General features: G+C 40.1%; 1 protein-coding gene across 1 annotated transcript in view; it reads right to left on the bottom strand.

Annotated features, from left to right (window-relative positions):
* Positions 1-18,247, bottom strand: part of otofa (otoferlin a) — a 67,542-nt gene that overhangs the window by 13,824 nt on the left and 35,471 nt on the right. Inside the window, exons 6-23 of the mRNA XM_070925686.1 lie at positions 12,676-12,749; positions 12,183-12,309; positions 11,773-11,827; positions 10,629-10,760; positions 8,672-8,734; positions 8,085-8,169; positions 7,704-7,863; positions 7,152-7,338; positions 6,035-6,221; positions 5,398-5,621; positions 4,019-4,127; positions 3,680-3,866; positions 3,315-3,435; positions 2,636-2,736; positions 2,055-2,145; positions 1,117-1,233; positions 795-947; positions 174-366 (exon numbers count right to left, since the gene is read on the bottom strand). Coding sequence (XP_070781787.1) covers positions 174-366; positions 795-947; positions 1,117-1,233; positions 2,055-2,145; positions 2,636-2,736; positions 3,315-3,435; positions 3,680-3,866; positions 4,019-4,127; positions 5,398-5,621; positions 6,035-6,221; positions 7,152-7,338; positions 7,704-7,863; positions 8,085-8,169; positions 8,672-8,734; positions 10,629-10,760; positions 11,773-11,827; positions 12,183-12,309; positions 12,676-12,749 — 2,366 coding nt within the window. The remainder of the gene's footprint in view (positions 1-173; positions 367-794; positions 948-1,116; positions 1,234-2,054; positions 2,146-2,635; positions 2,737-3,314; positions 3,436-3,679; positions 3,867-4,018; positions 4,128-5,397; positions 5,622-6,034; positions 6,222-7,151; positions 7,339-7,703; positions 7,864-8,084; positions 8,170-8,671; positions 8,735-10,628; positions 10,761-11,772; positions 11,828-12,182; positions 12,310-12,675; positions 12,750-18,247) is intronic.

The raw sequence follows: 18,247 nt of genomic DNA, 5'->3' as shown, positions 1-18,247 counted from the left end.
TGAATAGAGAAAAAATAATGCAAAAACTTTCCAGTGAACGAAAAGTAAAAATAATGAATGCAAACGTCTATATCCAGCTAAGGAACCAAGCAAGTGTAGCTGTAATGAATATTAATGTTTCAGTGACGGGTTACTTGCCACTTACAGAACTGATGTGACTCTGGATCACTTACTATTGTAGACGAGGCTGATGGGGGGGACAGACTGAAGACCGGGGCCCATTTTAGCGGCTTTGATCTCTTCAAAACCATTAGGCAGACCACTGAGGAAGTCCTTCCTCTGCTTGTTGAGGCCAAGCCACAGATACAACTCCAGCTTAGCCTGAACCGTCCAGCCTGCATGACCAAACCCCTTCTTACCAGGCAGCTGTGGACACAGATCGCAACAAGAGTTTGATAAAAAAAAAAAAAAGAATAACGTGCTGTGAAAAACACAGAAGTACGAATTACATCCTCTCTTTGGCATCGTTACAGCAAGTCAATCATTAAGCATTATGCAGAGAATACTGCAACATGGCCCGATCCATAAATATTAAAGAGCCACCTCATTGATTGTCTCTGGAGGCAGCTGTCATAGACCAGAATATTTGTCAATACTGCATCTTGTATCTTGACTATTCACCACTGCTGATCATCTCACAGTGCAAAGTATAACTTTCCCTCACATGGTTTGAGTTTTAACTGGTGATGAGAATAATTAAGAGGTTATGGATTTTAAGATGGTTGAAAGTGTGTTTTAATGAGACAAGCGAACAGTGTTTGGCAAAAGAGAGGAGCAGCAAGAGATGATTGTACCTTGAGGAAGACGGCTTTGACTTTGCCGCAGTCTTTTCCGGTTTCCTCATCCACTATGGAGTACAGAATGTCTTTGGAAGGAATCCGGGCATAGGCGACGCGCTTGTTGTTGCTCATCATCCAGATGAAAACATCTGGGATGCTGTGCTGAGGCTGGACAAGATAAATACATAGGATCAATTAATAGGTGATCTGAACTTTTGTTATTCTGGGGTTTCCCCCCCCCCCGCCCCCAAGTACAACTTAATGTATTTTTACACTCTAAAATGTTATGAATATATAGTGTATATTCATTCTGCATGAATCGTTCTTTGCGCTCTACCTCGTCAGCGAGGAAACGGAGCTTCTGCAGGAAGTTCTGCACCAGCTTGAGTTTGTCTCTGACTGTGTTTTTCTTGACCTGAGTCCGGATCTGCTTGGCCTGCTGGCCCATGCTGTCCTGCAGGAGGAGAGATGACAAGTGATGATGAAGCATACTAACAGGGGGGCACTGCACCTTACACACATACATACTGTATACACATGCACACATCATAGCTGGGGGCCTATTCATATTCAATTTACTGCACGAGTGGATTGTCTTTAAAGTATGAAAAATTGATTTTGAAACTATACAGAATGACTGACACCACAGCTAGTTTCTATTTGCTTTTTCATGGCGTCCCTACACACCCATGATTTTTACAACCATAAAGCTTTTTTTTATGTTCTCCTGCAATGCTTTTGCTTTCCATTGCAGTTGTCACATCCCCTCACACACAGTGGTGTAGTGCAGCTACAAATAACTATGCAATATGGTAATTTATTTTCTTTCTCAGTAGGCGTTAAGTACACATATATGTACCTGTTCAAACACTGGATTTTATTCATATTATCAGTCACCATTACAACCCTGCTTACAATACTTTTGTTTTTCTACAGAACACTTTGCATTCCCCTTCACATGTCCTCATGAAATCAAAAGTCCACTTGAAATCAAATACAAACATGAATAAGAGGGAATATGAAACAGTTCCCAGAATGAGATGTTGCAAATGCATGCAAATGTATTGCAAGGGATTATTCAAGGGAGTGAAAATATATTTTAAAAATTAATTTCCTTGCATTGCCTTTACAGGGACTCCACACTATTTACTCACTAAGGCACTGGGATTAGTGGCTGAACAGCAGGCATACTGATGCCACTAATCACAGCTTCATCTTCCCATTGATCACTCACGCTGCTTCCTTCTTTCTCTATCGGAGAAACATAAATCATACCATCTCTCTCATGCAGGACTTGAGCCGCTCTCGATCCAGTTTGGTTCGGCCTGCCTGGTTCACATCCTTGTTAGCCAGAGTCACAAACCGACTGGAAATAACCAGAAAATATAGGAGGATGAAACATGAAAGTGGCTCCACGCTTAATTTAGATGTACTCTATCATTCTTCTGTCATCTAAAAATAACATAGAGATTGTTATTATTCACACTAGCAGTGAATAACACTTAATAGTTTCACAAAACTACTAAAAGAACATAAGGAGAAAGTAAAAACAATAAAGACACTGCTGGTTTCTTTCACCATGACATTCATAACAACTGTCTAAGTGTGTTAGAGATGGTTCAGTGCAGCGAGCTGCTTCCTGTCTTCAGTAGCTTCTGGGTGGTTGATGAAGATGGCAGAGGGCTAGAAGTCTTTAATGTCCGTGTTTGACAACTTTTAAACATCAGTAAAGTCTTACAGCAGTTTCACAGCTTTCAGCATCAGGAGAAACTCTCGGTTCCTTGACTGACCACTGAGTCAAACAATGCCAGTTTTAATACGAGGCCGTGACGAATGGTTATTATTATGTAGCTTGCCTGCAGCCGACGCTGAGCTCCTCCAGCACTCCCCTGAGTCTGCGCTCTGGAAAAGCCTTTTCTGTCTTAATGATCTCCTGAACATCATTCAAACCCTCTTCCTGTTGGGACACAAAAATACTGGAGGTTAGACAAAACTAGTTGTTAGTACAATATGTTTATGTCAAGAACATCTTTTACAAATGCCAAACGCCCTTTATCTACATACGCATACTACTATGTAGCTGATAATGTGTCTTTGATAAGAACAATGTCATTCATATTTTTATTATCCCATTATGTCATTATTTTTTACTTATTATACTTGATTTGAGTTTTCCTTTATTTATCATATCTTTTTAGCCATGCTAGCGGCATGGTTCTGGGGCTATCGGTCGGTCTGAAATATCTCAACAACTATTGGATGGAGTGCCATGAAATGTTAACCCTAACAGACATTCAAGGTCCCCAAAGGATCCTACAAACGTGGGTGATCCCCTGACTTTTCATCAGCATGTGAGCATGTTAGCATGCTGACATTAGCATTTAGTTCAAAGCACCGCTGTGAATACAGCCTCACAGAGCTGCTAGCATGGATGCAGACTCTTAGTCTTGTTGTTATCTGCTACAGAACATCGTTTAAGCTGATCCAGTCACCTGAACCAACTTTTGCATATTGGGAAGGAAGGTGCATACTGACCAGCTTGTCAGCGATCTTGTCCATCATGTTGGAGTTGTAAAGCCGTCTTCTCTGGTCCTGCCACCAGCTTTTAATGTAGACACATGGCTTCTTTTCAAAGTAGGGAAGATGGAAGTAATTCCTGTGAAGTACAAACAAAACCCTAAATTAAAACTACTTTATTAATACAGCTAATCATGGCCAGCTGTCTGCTCCTGGCTGATGTTTCCTGTACTATCTCTGATAATTGTAAAGCACTCAGAAATCAGTTGAAAAGGTCAAGTCTTGTCTAGTTTCTTTTATTATACTGAAACTAAATCAGCATTATATCAGATATTGCTTTCTAACGACCCTTGACCTTGTCCCTGTGACCCTTGACCCCCGACCTGTCGGTGATGACAGGCTTCATTAGAGGAGTGGTGGAGACCGAGACGAGGTCCCCGTCCTCGTCCGCCTCGTCCTCACTGGAGTTCTGGATGAGCTCGCTCTCCTCTTCTTCATTCTCCCCGTCTTTCTTCTTCTTCTTTGCCGATGAAGGCTTGCTTACACCATCTATCTGGTTGCCATAGTTACCTGTTAGTGGGCAGAACATTCCACGTTGCTATGGAGGTATACTTGGTCACGGTATCTATTGATTTTTATGTACGCTGTCACATTTCTCTGTTATATTGTAAACTCGTGGAGAGCAGGTCAATGCTAAGAAGATGAAGAAGAGGTTTATTTACCTATCGTGATTTCAAAACTTATCGCTTTGTCGCCAATCTTCCTGTCAATCATGGTGGCCTCCAGGAAGGAGCCAAAGAGGAAGAACTCATCTATTTTCCCAGTGGCGCTCTGATAGAGTGAGGAGGGCAACAAAGTAAAACATTTTATTGTAGAGTCTGTGGAAGAATTAGTGCAGGTGCTCTTTTCTGTAATACACCTGCCTCCTCTCTGAATTACTGAGCCACGCTTCATTTATACAATTTATACATTACATATGTAAGTATGCCTTCCACGTAGCCAATACAGCTTGGCCAAAAGCGAGCTAAATCTAGTACAAATGGCTGCCGGACTCAATTTGAATGACACAACAGTATACTGTCCCAAATGTGGCACAAATGCTCCATACGAGGCATTGATCAACTTTCAACTTTCAAAAGAAGTATATACAAATAACAAAAAAAGAAAACAAGACAAAACCAAACAAGGGTGCCAGAGAAGAAAATAATTGTCCATTCATGCCCAGATTTTCTCCATCTCCAATAGACAGAAAAACCCTGAAAAGATGTCACAAATAGCTACAATCAATGGGAAGATCCTATTGAGTCTGGTCTGAAAAATGAATGTGATGCATGACCATTAAACTGTAGTAGCTAAAGTCAATCTCTAAAGTTAATAATGGAAACGTCTTTGATCGTGACACTGATTCTTGGCTCAAATTTGACTGCTATATGCAGACCACTGCCAGCTCGCAATCTTCCTGATTTGAAATACAAAGTCAGTTATTGGCATCTTTTCCTATTCTCAGAAATTTGCATGACAAATGCTTTTTCCTGTGAATAATCCAAAAGCATTTTACTTTGTGTTATAGATGACAAATGATGAGTAAAACCAATCTCAAGTTCAATATTTAGAGGGGAGATAAATTAGCCCATTTACAGCATTTCTTTGACTAGTATCATATCCTTAAATTAGTAATCTGTGTCTCCTTCAAGGCAAAGTACTTGACAACTGGCACAGACTCATGCTGGTAAGAATTACTGCGGTTCCCTGGGGACACCATAATAGCCAAGAAAGCGAATAGCTGGCAAACTTGTCCCGAAGCAAAGCGTCTAATGTTTCTGATTTCCCTGATGAGCAGTTAACTACACATGTGCCAATACAACAGAGGATTGTAGCGTCATTGTTTATTGTGGGTCAGGTCAGGAGAGGTCAAACAGCAGGTTGTTCTCATGGATCACAGGACAGGATCATTTTGTTTTCAGTGATGAAGCTGGAGGGACATTTTATGTAAATGATTGAGTATGATGAGTTATGAGTTTTTCCATCACATAAAACAAATTCACCCCCCAAAAAATGATCCAAAAACCACGTAGCTGTGTCTACAGCGAGGTCTTCTCACCTCTGAGATGTTGGAGACCGTCTCCACCTGCACCTCAGTGGAGCTCATGATCTCAGGGGAAGTGGTGTCCAGGATCTCCACAGCGATGGAGAGCAGGAGACGGGCTCTGAAGGACACGCCTTCTCCAAGACCCTCATTCAGGTCCTGGTGCTCATCCATAAGAGTGTACTGACGGGTGGAACCGTACATGTTGGCCCAAGCTGGACCCAGTGTGGGCAGGAACCCTGGAGAAGGAGATGACGTGGTAATCTACAAGAACACTTCTTGGTTTCTACATCCATCCAAAAAGTCAAAGAACAAACAAACAAAAAGCCAGACAGCAACCAAATCATTAACATATACACCTATGACAGTTTTCACAGTCCTTATTTGGGTTTAGAGTCCATATCTTTATCCACACCATCTGTGGAACTATGCTACTGCATATATTGACTGCAAGTCAATTTGATACAGCCATTAGCAAAGGGTCATGTGGGTCACTCGGTTCGATTCATATCTACTGCAGCAGAGCTAATTACTACATGCAGTAAAATATTAACTAGTTAAGACTGGCTAATTAACATGCCTGACAGCTAACCAATGCTAATAAGACAAACTGTGTGTGTGTGTGTGTGTGTGTGTGTGTGTTTTGACCTGCCTTTGTCACCATCATTTGATATCTTGCGTAGGTCAATAAAGTGGGTTCCTATGGCAACGTCATTGACTTTATCCGAGTCTCGTATCTGGACCTTCATGCGTTTGCAGAGAGGAGGGAACAGCTCGGTGAAGATGACCTGCTCGTTCCAGATTGGTTCATAACTGCTCTTCTGGACTGAAGTCTTCCCCTGGAGACACATGAAGGAGTAACACTGAAGTCAAAGGTACAAAGTAGAAATACATTTGTTGTGGACAGTTAGGTGGCTGACACTGACCTTGATACTGTTGTTTTAATAATGTTAACTTTAAAGGAGCTATTCTACTTCATAGGCTCCATCTGACCAACAGCAAATTGGAAAAACGTTTGTAAACCTATCCTTTAAGATGTAGGTGTCTTCCAGGCACCCACAGCCACATACAGTGTTTTGGACCTCCTGTCCACAGCTGCACGATACTTGGATGAGCGTTTTTAAAACCCTCTCAAATGCATGCGGCACAATTATTAATCTTAACTTTCTGACGAACGTATTCGGGGTCGTAAACTGCACTTAAAGATTGGGGACAGGAAGTAGCCATGGCTTTCTCTGCACTACGAGCTTGAAGTTTTCTCCTCAGAGTCCTGAATCACCATCTCATAAACGTTGGCTGGAGGATGTTATGGCACACCTCGAGCTCAAACACTTACCACTTAAGACTCAACCAGCAAGTTTTATTGGATCTAGCAACCTTTTCTCCCTTTCCTCTCTTTTCTGTCTTCTCTTTTATTTCTCCTTGATTTAATAGGGTATTGGTGTATGGGATGGATGTAGGCTCGTGTTAATGTTTGTATGTGTGAAAATGGTTTAATATTGAGAAAATCCAATAAAAATACTTAAATAAAGGTAGTTATTCTAAAACGTTGGGTACCTAATGGCCATAAAATATTTAAAACAGGAAAAGAATCTTAACTGTTTTTAGTCAAAATATACAATGCATAATGCTCCTGTATAACAATACATAAAGTTATTAGTTAAATTATTTGAGTACCTTTATCAAACCCACAGTGTATTCTAGGGGAACAACTAGAAACTAGCTAGAAACAGAAGAATAACAGGATTGGAGGATGTGGAGGGAGTTACTTTCTGCCCCCCAAACTGCACTTGAACGTAGGGGTCCACCAGGTCTCTGTTCTCTCCTATGAAGGCCTTCTTCACATTAGCCATGATGCTGGTGTTCATTTTAGGAAGTCCCTCCGCGCGGTAGATCTTCACATAAAACCTTGCCCACTGCCTCTCTGCAGGGATGCCCTCTGGGAGCAGGAGGTTCCTGGAAGCCAACAGCAACACAGAAACTCATTCAGAGACTCATTCTGGAGTTATTACATGAAAGAAAGTACAGCTTGTGGAGAAAGCTTTCTAAAGATACTGGGTATACCTTATCAAGAATGTAATATTCTAATCTCAAATATTTCAAGATACTAGAAAGAAATTAGTCTTTGAAAGCAAGACAATGACTAAAACTAAACACTCTGACAAAAACTAAACAGTCACTCTGTTATATGGAATAATTTGCACATAGACCTTTACATTTGTTACACCACTTTCCATTAGTAAAATGGGAGTTTTAGTTGACCACAGTGATCTCCAAAAGCAATTCAGTCTGAAACCGGCACATCTGTGACAACTTATTACCCCTCTATGTCGTCTTCATCAGTCTCGTTGGCCTTGTGTGGGGTCTTGATGTTGTCGCCCTTTCCGACCACAGCGATGTCGCACTTTATATATCCTTTACACCCCGCTGTTATGTCATCAGGATCAGACAGGATGGCCCACTTGTGGTAAAACTGATGTTCTGGGATGGATGTCAATCAATTAGTCAACAGCCTTTATTAAATCCTTTCTCACATCACAATACACAAAAGACAAAAAGGATTTCAATTTTCAAATAGACATTGCACACTAATATTTGATCCCAAAAGTTTGAAATAGACTTATACAAGATGCATTTAGGAGTATGTGTGCATGTTGTGATCAGTTATTAGATTAATATTGGAGCTACAGCTTGTAGTTTACCAGGCTGAGAGTAAACAGTCCCAACATCCATCTTGAAGGTTCCCACCAAGGTCCCACTCCGAAGAAGGTTTTTAGAGTGAATAACCTACATAGACAGAATTGAAAATGAAATATTAAAACAAAGAGCAAACTCACTATTGAACTGGAAAAGGCAATAAATAATTCAAAAGTGTGAGTGTTATGGGGAAATGGACGGCTATGGACTTAATGTTTAACGATGTCTTCACCATTTTACATTAAAGATAACCAGTTACTCTCTCAGGTCATTAATTAACCTAATTAATGCAATAACCAGCAATATCTTTTTATGTCTTCACACTTATCTATACATACCAAGAAGCAGTGATATCTACTCTTCTCTGCACCATTAAGTATTAAGGAGTTATATCATCTTCAAAACCTTCAGTTTTTACTCATAAACATATACAATTAGGCAGCAAAGTGCTCTAAAATCTATCCTAAAGCGTAAGTATGACATTTTTTTTATAATGTATTGTTCACAGTTCATCTACCAAAACATGTACCAAAGAGGTTAAAAAGGTTTGGCTGCACTGCAGTGAGTAGTTTTTGGGGTACAGATTACTTACTGAGAGCTTGATGATCTTGTCAAACATGACATCAGGAGGGACGTGGAAGTCAAAGACGAAATACTGCAGAGAGTAGAGACAACGTTTGCCCATTAAAATGTTTTCATTCAGTTCGAGAGATATCAAAGCAGAATTCGCCAAAGGAACTGAGGCAATCAACAGAAATGCGATGGTGATCTTTTGATTACCAGGTCAGCCTCGCAGGCGATCAGCTGATATTGTTGCTACATCACAGCTCCTCAAGCTTTCAGTTCTTTAGAGGCACTTTTCAAGTGGCTTGAAAAGAAATGGCTGATTTGAAGCTCTACATACATCAAGTATGTGCCATACCTTTGCTGCAAGTGTCTTCAAGTATATTGGTGCAGCTATACTGCAGCTTATGTGCAATTCTGCTACAGGCAGGGTCTATGCAGGTTACACAGACACCACAATAACTCAGATTTGTCTCATGAGATCACTTTGTATTTGTTGTGTTTGTTGACACTGGAAACAAGGAGTAACACGGGGCACTCACACAGTAAGGACAGCCGGACTCTACAGAACTGTAGATCACGGACTTTACTGCAGGTGATATCTCAACCATGGACAGATTATAGAGCAGCCAAGCCCTCCCTCCTGCATCACTCACAATTGTTCTGCATTTTTTTATGTGGTATTTTGCAGGTTATTCATAACTCTAAATTTGTGCTGCTGGTTGAAAACAGATCCTAAATTTAAGTATGTTGTTCATGCTGGAGATGGAGAGGTTGTCTAAATCTTTCCTAAAGCTTCCTGCCACAGCATCTGCTCCACACGGACGCTTCTCTCTACAAATATTATCCGGTATATATTAGTGTCATACACAAAATGTTATATAAAATCATCAAAGAAAACCTGTGCAGAGCAATTCTGCTATCCTGCAAATTAATTATGCAGGAGAAAATAAACATTAGATCAAACTGTGTATTGGAAGATACTCAATATCTATAAAGGAAAAAAAACTCAGGAAATTCCTACTTTTGATTGAGCTCTTTGACTTTCTTTCCAATAATAAATGTTAACAACAGTCACTTTAAACAGAAGCTATGGCTATGGGGCCCCCACTGAATCTTTTGGCCGCTGGGCCTGTGCCCGTTGAATATGTATAGTAAATGAAAAACTAAGGCGACTCATGAGTGCTTTTGTAGAATATTTATACTTACACCATATAATCGTAATACCCTATATTGTAAGTATGTCAGTCACTTCTTGTCCTAAAACCCAAATAGGAACACGTGAAATGGGCTGATGTTACATTTCTCATGATGATGTTGTTTTTGCAATATTATCAGTTACCAGAGATGATTGTAGTTTCCCTTTACAGCCAATTTCAGATGATTATTCCTGAGAACTGTGAAGCCAACTGAAACAGCACTGAACTGTGAACAAACTGGAGGGTCTGGATACCAGGAGAGGAAGCCTGAGGGACAGTTACCTTGATCACTCTGCTTTCCAGTTTGTCTGTCCACAGGGGATTTTCAGACAAACAGGAAGAATCGATAGCAGACAAAATGTCACTTCCTCTCCCTGCAGGACACAAGCCAGAGGCTGAGCTCTGCGTGACCCTTACCACTGCCAACACTTCCTACTGTTCAGGAACATAACAGCTATTAAGAAAGAGCATTAGATGAAGTATTGTAAAGGACTGACAACATATACACTGTAAGTACAGCTGTTCTTCTTATAGTTCAGCCTAATCCAATCTGTGTCATTATTCTGAATCTAATCTTAACCTGAACCTTAATATTGGCCATAATGTGATTTACTGTAAGGCAGTTTATGTCAACTTAAAAGCATGACTGGTTTGAAAAATGGGCTCAGCCTTGGAAATACAATTGTTATCATGAAGAATAGGAGGGACAAAGTGAAGCTGACATTTAGTTTAAATGTGTCCATTGCCATCTTGCAGGAGGTATTTTTAAAGCTTTCAAGGTCTCACCTCATTGTAGTATGGACAGTTGGTGGACTCCTTCATAGACGTGTACTTCTTTTCGTCTCCGATCTCCACACACACCACGGGATCCATGTTGAGGCCTATCAGCTGCCGGGCCTCGACCACTGTGATGCTGATCTGATGGGAGACATTACAGACTCTGAAAGCTAAAACAACCTGACTTTCCTCCAGCAGTGAGGTAACCAGCAGCAATACTATCATCATATATCCTGCAACGATGCAGTAATTACCCTGAGGACAATTCAAAGGCAAAACAAACAACTCGATCTTTCATAAACCCTAATGATCCTGATTCCAGGCAGTGAGGGATTTTGCCAGATACTTTTTCAGCCTGTGATTTCACTCCACATCTCCCCAGGATACAGTGATGTAGCATTTGAAGGACCAAGCTACATCCAAGATAAAGGTTTCAACATCCAAGCAACATCCCACTGGTTTAATTACTCAGAGAACAGAGAGAAACAAAAAAAAGAAAGAAAGAGAGGATGAGTCTGCAACCGACACTCACACCAAGATTTCAGTCTGGTGTGTAACGGCATTCATGTTTTTAAATAAAATAGGCCACGGGCTAGCATTGGAGGACAGTTACACTGTGTCCACAATTATTCTTGTTTTCATCAGTGTTGTGGTGAATAAATTCAGTGTGGTAGTCACAGCATGACTATAAAGAAAACAACGATGCCTATGTGTGGATATAAATAAAATACTGGTGGGATCACACCAGCCGTGACGCCCGTCATGTTGACGTTCTGACCGCGAGTACTCAAGTTTTCATTACTACAGCAGCGACAGCGTGTGGCTGGTATTGTTTTCACTCTGTGAGTCTGTGTGTGTGTCATCATGGCCAAATGTGGTCCTGGAGACGCCTACTGGTGCTGGAGACGCCTACCACAGAAACAGTCTGAGCAAGGGCGCCGGAAGTAGGGGTGTAGGACGTAGGGAAGGGGCCATTGCGTGCCTGACCCACATTTGTTTCAAGTTGTTTTATATTTCTTACGCAAAAACCTGAGATTAACATGCCCACACTTGACTTGTATATGCAGGCAGAAATGTGTTTATGCACATGCACGGAAACATACACACACACACACACACACACACACACACACACACACACACACACACACACCTGATAATCAACTGGTCGTCCAGAGCTCGGTTCCATCTTGATATCTGGCTTTGACCTGAAGAAATACAACACAATCAGTGATTTTTCTACAGTGGATTGACAGAGTACATTCTCCTGTGCTCCGACACTGAAAACACTGAGTCGGCACATGAGCACAAACTCAATTCTAAGGTTGAATCTTAAATTGTGAATGCTCTCATTTTTCCATATTCCCAGGTTGAATATGTTTATTTTTTAGAAATATATGCTATTAAATGGTATTACTGTGCCACCAGCTTGAACTTATCCTGCGGCATCAGTAGTTTGAGATGTACAGTACAGACTGAGGCCATTAAGGCTGCGTGCTCACCTGCTGTGTGTATTTCTCTACCCTGTGTGTGCATGTCTCAGTGTATGAACCAAAATGAGACCTCTTATTGGAGACGTTGGTGGTGACAGCGGTGACAGAGGCCAGAGAGATGGTGTCTGGGTCCAGTGATCCAGCAAGACGCATTGCCTTCCTGTCCAGGTCCTCCATGTCCAGGATCGCCGGCTCGTCTGGAATATTGAAATTAAGTAAATCAGCAACAGTACATTTTTATATTCTACTGTATATATATATATATATATATATATATATATATATATATATATATATATATTCCTAGCAGTTTGACAAAGACTTAAAACAGGAAATCCAAACAATGAAACCAATTTTCTTGGGCAGGGAGGATGGCCTATGGTCTATGGCCCTGGGTAGGACAGGGAATTTTGTTGTTGCTTGTTGTTTACTTGTATATGATCAATAACAACTTGATAAATGGGCTTCAACTTGTATTTACCCTCCAGCTAACTAAAAATATTAAGAATGTTAAGACAATTTTGGGTCAAACAGGCATTGTCTTGTGTCTCATGTGTTTTTACCTCCTTTCTTGTGATCGTCTTTAGAGCTCTTGATCTTGCCGAGCTTCATGGCTGAGAAAACTCCCTTCCCTGCTCTGGTGGAGGAGAAAGGAGAGGGAACTTGAATCATGAAAGTGAACTTGGGTCTGATTCACTGCTGCTCTATCCTCAAGTCAACCAGTTTCACATTTGTCTCATTAAGTTCACTCACTCACCAGTAGATTCACAGGAGAAATTGATTAACACTAAGTACTGGACTTGACTTGAGCAGAAAACCCCACTGCCCACTCGTGGACATCATCAAAATGCAACCCAACACCATCAGGTCCATATATCATGGCTATCTTTGTAACTCGGCTAGACATTTAATTCCAGTGGATTTAATTCCCCCTCCGCCGTCCCCACCACCAATTCTCCAGACCCTCAATCACAAAACAAGAGTATCCAGTGTCTCCGCATTGATATTATCTGGATCATATATCGCCGCAACAACAAAGAGCTTGTGATGTCATCAGCGGGACGACAAATGAGGGGCCTTAATAATTAAAAATGAGTGTGACCGTCCAATTTGCTGCGGATATGGATACATGTCAGGAAATTAATGAATAGGAAGGCTTTCCTTTTGTTTCCTCAAGCATTCAGAGTTGAGCTGAGTTTCTGCTTTGATCTTTAACCCCCCCCCCCCCATTATTCTAGAGGCAAACTTCAACCTAATTTCAAGGAATTTGGAAAACGGGACGGTTTTAAAGAAAAGTTCACATTTGATAGGTTCAGTGCCAAGAGCGATTTAAAAACGCCTGGTGCCACGTGAACAGGAAAGGTGAGAAAGATGAAGGCATCGCTTATCAAAATAAAGGCATAATAAAAGCTTTTCCAGTCAAATCAAATCAAGTCAATTCACACTCAAGGATACGCTCAGACTGTGTCATGTCTATAAAGCACAGTTTGATCATTTCCAGCTGATGGGCAAGTTTATTAGATTATCAGTGCATCCATGAAAAGGTTTTAAGAATGAAAATACCCGAATGTAACGTCTGTTAATTGAAACAATGAGTTGATTAAGCCACAGAATATTGACAAGCAATTTAAAAAGTCTCTTTGGTCTTTGTGACGGGCATATTTCCACATTTTCTAATATTTTATAGACTAAATTAAATCAACTAACTGAAAATGTAATTTATTGATAATGAAAATTGCTGTGAGTTGCACCCCTGGTTAATCGCAAATTCAGATGTTCCATTGATCCAGTCCACCTTCTTGTCTCAAATACCAAAAAGAAGAAAGAATGGGTTTCATACATACCACATGAAAGACACCACTGATCCTACTCAACTCCACAAGGAGGTCAGATCACCATAAATCTGCCCCAACAAGATTCCTCCCAAAGCTTCCTTCTATTTTGAACTATATTTCCATATTCTTCACCTGCCAGGTAGATGGTAGATAGTCCAGACCAGCCAGCCAGATAACAGTTGGACAGATTAGTGGATGATGCAGCAGAGAGAGGAGGGGAGGGAGAAAGAAAGAGGTGGAGGTAGAGGGGAAGGATGGAGTGGGTTGGCTCTATTCATTGACATGAACTTGGTCTAATGTAACACTAAGAAGAGAAGACACTGACAATGTTTGGTCAGCTAATTAAAAAAAAAAGCAAATCTTTATGAAGTATTTGGGAATATGCAAATACAAGTGTATTATTTCCTCGGTGTGACAGGAGGAGACCAAAATCACCCTTAAAATCAGATCCACTGGGAAAAAATACCTTTAATATGAAAGAGTACATGTACACGGCTTACTCCTCTGCAGCAACACACAAGCAAACATCTGATTTTGTACTACTATACTTCACATTCCTTCAAGGATTATCAAGTACAACACTAACCCTAACCTTACCTTACATAAACATAACTTGATCCTAAAATAGGTGTTAACTCTAAGATAACTGCTTGCTTTTATCTCAGGAACCAAAGGAAAAGGAAAACGTTGACTGAGACTGGATGCGAATGGAGCCATCTGTGTTGAAGTCAGTCACTTTATAGACCCAACTTTCCTTCCTAAAAGCTTTTTGGCATTTTAAAAATGCCGTGCTACTTCTGCCTTTGTTTCTGAGAGAGATTAGCCACAAGAGGTCCCGGTTACTCGTCAGGAAAACGTAAAAAAAAAAAAAAAGGTTGTTTTAAGCCCTTGAACAGATGGCCGATGTTGTGGACATTGTGATGATGACAGCCAACATGATTTCATAGGCAGAAGGCCGTGAAGTTATAGCAGGTAAGGACAGTAATCTGCCGCAGCTCTGCCAGCAGTAAGGAGTGAACCTCTGATTTTCAACCAAAAAACAGAGAAGAGAGTCATTCTAAGAAATAGACAAATGCAGCCACACAATATTTGACTTACTTGTCTTTCACTCCCTTCACTTTCTTTTCCCTTCCTTTGCTGTGCCGCGTTAAGAATAAATAAACATCAGAGACAAATGCTTTCAGTAGGTGGCTGTGTCTGAACTTAAAATGAGATGAACCTTGGAAGTTTTATTAACAAGCCATCCCTCTATGCTGATTTCACGACAAAATGCAACCTTCAAAGATGTCAGTAAGAAGGCAAAGAAAGTTCACAAGTAGGGTTTCCAATTAGAGTAATGGAGATATGCAAATTTACACTTTACTTTAAAAGTTAAAGCAGTAAACCTCACAAAATGTCAAACTTTGTCAAAGAAAATACAGAGAAAAGACAGCTTGTTGAGAAGTTTAGAATTCAAGATGTTATACCTATTATTCTCTCTTTCCTTCTTTTCCTTTGATCTGAAATAAAGACCATAAATGCGTCAGGGACTATCATGTAAACTGTAACATCTAAGCACTGCACATCAACCAAACACAAAAACAAAAACACCTTGAATGAGACGTGGAGCTCATTCAAGCTTTGTACTGTAGATGCAGAGATAAAAAGCTCACTATTGTATGCAAAGTCAGCTATTGCATTTTAAAAAGCAGATAACTCGCCCAATGTATGCACACATGTGCGTAAAGCTGAAAATTAACTGTACTGTTTGTCTGGGGGTGGTTGTGCTCGAATCAATAATACATGAGAGCATGAATAAACTGCTTTATTACAGACGTAAATTACAGCAAAGATGAATGATCTAACTATAGCAGAATTATTCCCAAGGTTACTCGCCAGTACCTGGCTGCTTGCTTTCCATCTCCTCTGTCAAACAGGGGTTTCAAACTGTGCATAAAACATTTTCCTCACAGTTATGAATTCATCTTTAATGTGTGTGTCAAGCAGTGATATAAGGAGCAGGTGAAGGATGTGTAAACTGCAGTCAATTCAAGAGAACTGGCTTTGAGCCTGCTGCAAGCAGATGGTCCAACATGGACTCGTCTGTGTGTGTAAAGAAGAGGTTAGTAGCAACGCCTACCATGTGGCTGACATTGACACATACGCCATTTTGTTGTTACTTGTTATCTACTTCCCAAAAGGACAATTATCTGTAGAGACGCCCATTTATTAACTTGAGATATTTAATTAAAATATTAAAAATCAGTTTAATCAAGCTATTATACTAGCTGTCTGAGGCTAATGTGTTGCTAATGCAGCATACACACAATGTCAGCAGGGTGGGAAGAACGGGAAAAACTTCCATTATTCCAACTATTTGCTCATTATTCCAAGATGGATACCCCACTGCTCCCATGTAGCCACATCATCTAAATAGCCTAAATGATCTACTTTGCAGTTACGTGGAGTGGCACGTTAACAAGTGAAAAATGTATTAGTGTATCATTCAGCGTACTGTTGAACTAACTCAACGTGTTTTACTATTTTTTTTGTTGAACTTTTGCTCTTGTAGACTGTGTTTATGTTTATTAGATGAACAAGGGGTTGAATCCAGTTACTCTACTTTTTACAATATCTTCGTACTTTAACTCGTATTTTTCCGATGACTATCATTTCACAGTTTCACAATTGCTCCCAGTAAAAACTTTAATGGCAATCTCCTGTCTTCAGCCTTTAAAGTGTGTTTAGCTTGCTGCATAGCTGCATAGCTGCTCAGCACCAAGCAGCAGACAGACACAGTTAGCGACCAGCTGGTGAACATAGTGGAGCATTTAGCAGCTGAAAAAACTAATATTTCCCTCAGGTTTTGGTAGAGAGACCAAAAAATAGAATAAATGGAATATTAACCGTCAATAAAAAGGCTAATTTTCAGCCCTGGGTAATGTCTGCAGGTATTCCTTTCAGGTTGCATAGCACCCCAACAACATTTATATTTTCTATCTTTGCTTTACTGGTAGATAGCTGGCATTCCCCATTTGACTAAATATTGTTGTATTTATTAGAGGTGATTTATATTTTGAGCCCCATTTACATGATGGGATGATTAAGAGATGGCGGATCACGCTTTTGTATTATGAATGCTATACTTATAATACATTATGTCCATCACTTATAATACTTTATAAACATTGCTATAAGTTGTCATGTATGATTATAAACATTTATAAAGAGTTTTATGAAGCCCTATCAATGCATTATAATGTCTTATGAATGTGCTTATGATGCATTATAGACATGACCTTCATATAAAGTGTTACCAACATGGCAACGTCACATTCAGATATTGTGGGTCAGAGCTCTTATAGCTCTCAGCAGAATGCTAATAAGTCTTAAGTATAACACATGCTGACCACACTCATGTGCAGTTTAAATATTAGCTGGAAGGTTGATGTTGGAAACTTAATGAAGATGCATTTTGCTGATATGTAAGTTTATACGACGGATGTGTGACTGTTGCCAGGAAATTAAAGGTCCGGAGATGTACTAGGAAATCAAGTAATGGAGGGTTTTCTAAGAAAATTGGGTGTTAAAACTGTGTATAAAACTGTACATATATATATCTATAAAATATAAAACACACATAGTGAGATGCAGAAGAGTTACTTTGAATTATATGCTCAATAATGTCAAATTGTTCCTTGTGTTTTATTTATATCCAACATTTCTTTCTAAATGCAACATACAGTCAAAGTGGTTAGGATGTTGTCTTCACTTGCTTGTGTTCTGTCCATTTGCACATGTTCAACTTTCACTGTAAAAAAACTCCCATGCAGATGAAAATAAATGAATAAAGGGAGGATAAAAAAATAACCCACCAGCGATCAATAATTAATTGACATACATTGTACGTTCTGCTCTGGGGGCTCTGCTGAATGGAGCTCAACAAGACACCCTACACACACATGCACCTGTTCTCTCTCTCTCTCTTACATACATAGATTGGATGCAGATATTTCGGCGCTTCCAGGATCCTCTGGACAGCCAGAAAAAGAATTGGCTCTACCTATAAACACAGTTGGGGGATGAAAACTCTTACTAAACCAGAACCCTCTGTCCTGAAACCTTATTGAACGCTCTGCAGTCCTCTCCCTCTCTCTCTCTCTCTGCTTTCTGTCTCTGGCAGATTCCTCTGTTGCTCAGAGCATCAAGTCATGTTTTTCCAACTTTCCACCGTAGCAAGTCCTCTCCTTTTACATGACAAACACAGATAAAATGAAACATCAATGTTACTTATCGCTGTGACATTGACATCTCTTCTCGA

Source organism: Enoplosus armatus, chromosome 19 (genome assembly GCF_043641665.1).
Source record: "Enoplosus armatus isolate fEnoArm2 chromosome 19, fEnoArm2.hap1, whole genome shotgun sequence".
NCBI classification, from domain to species: domain Eukaryota; kingdom Metazoa; phylum Chordata; class Actinopteri; order Centrarchiformes; family Enoplosidae; genus Enoplosus; species Enoplosus armatus.
Note: the sequence above shows the minus strand (reverse complement) of the source record. Positions and strands in the feature narration are given on the sequence as shown.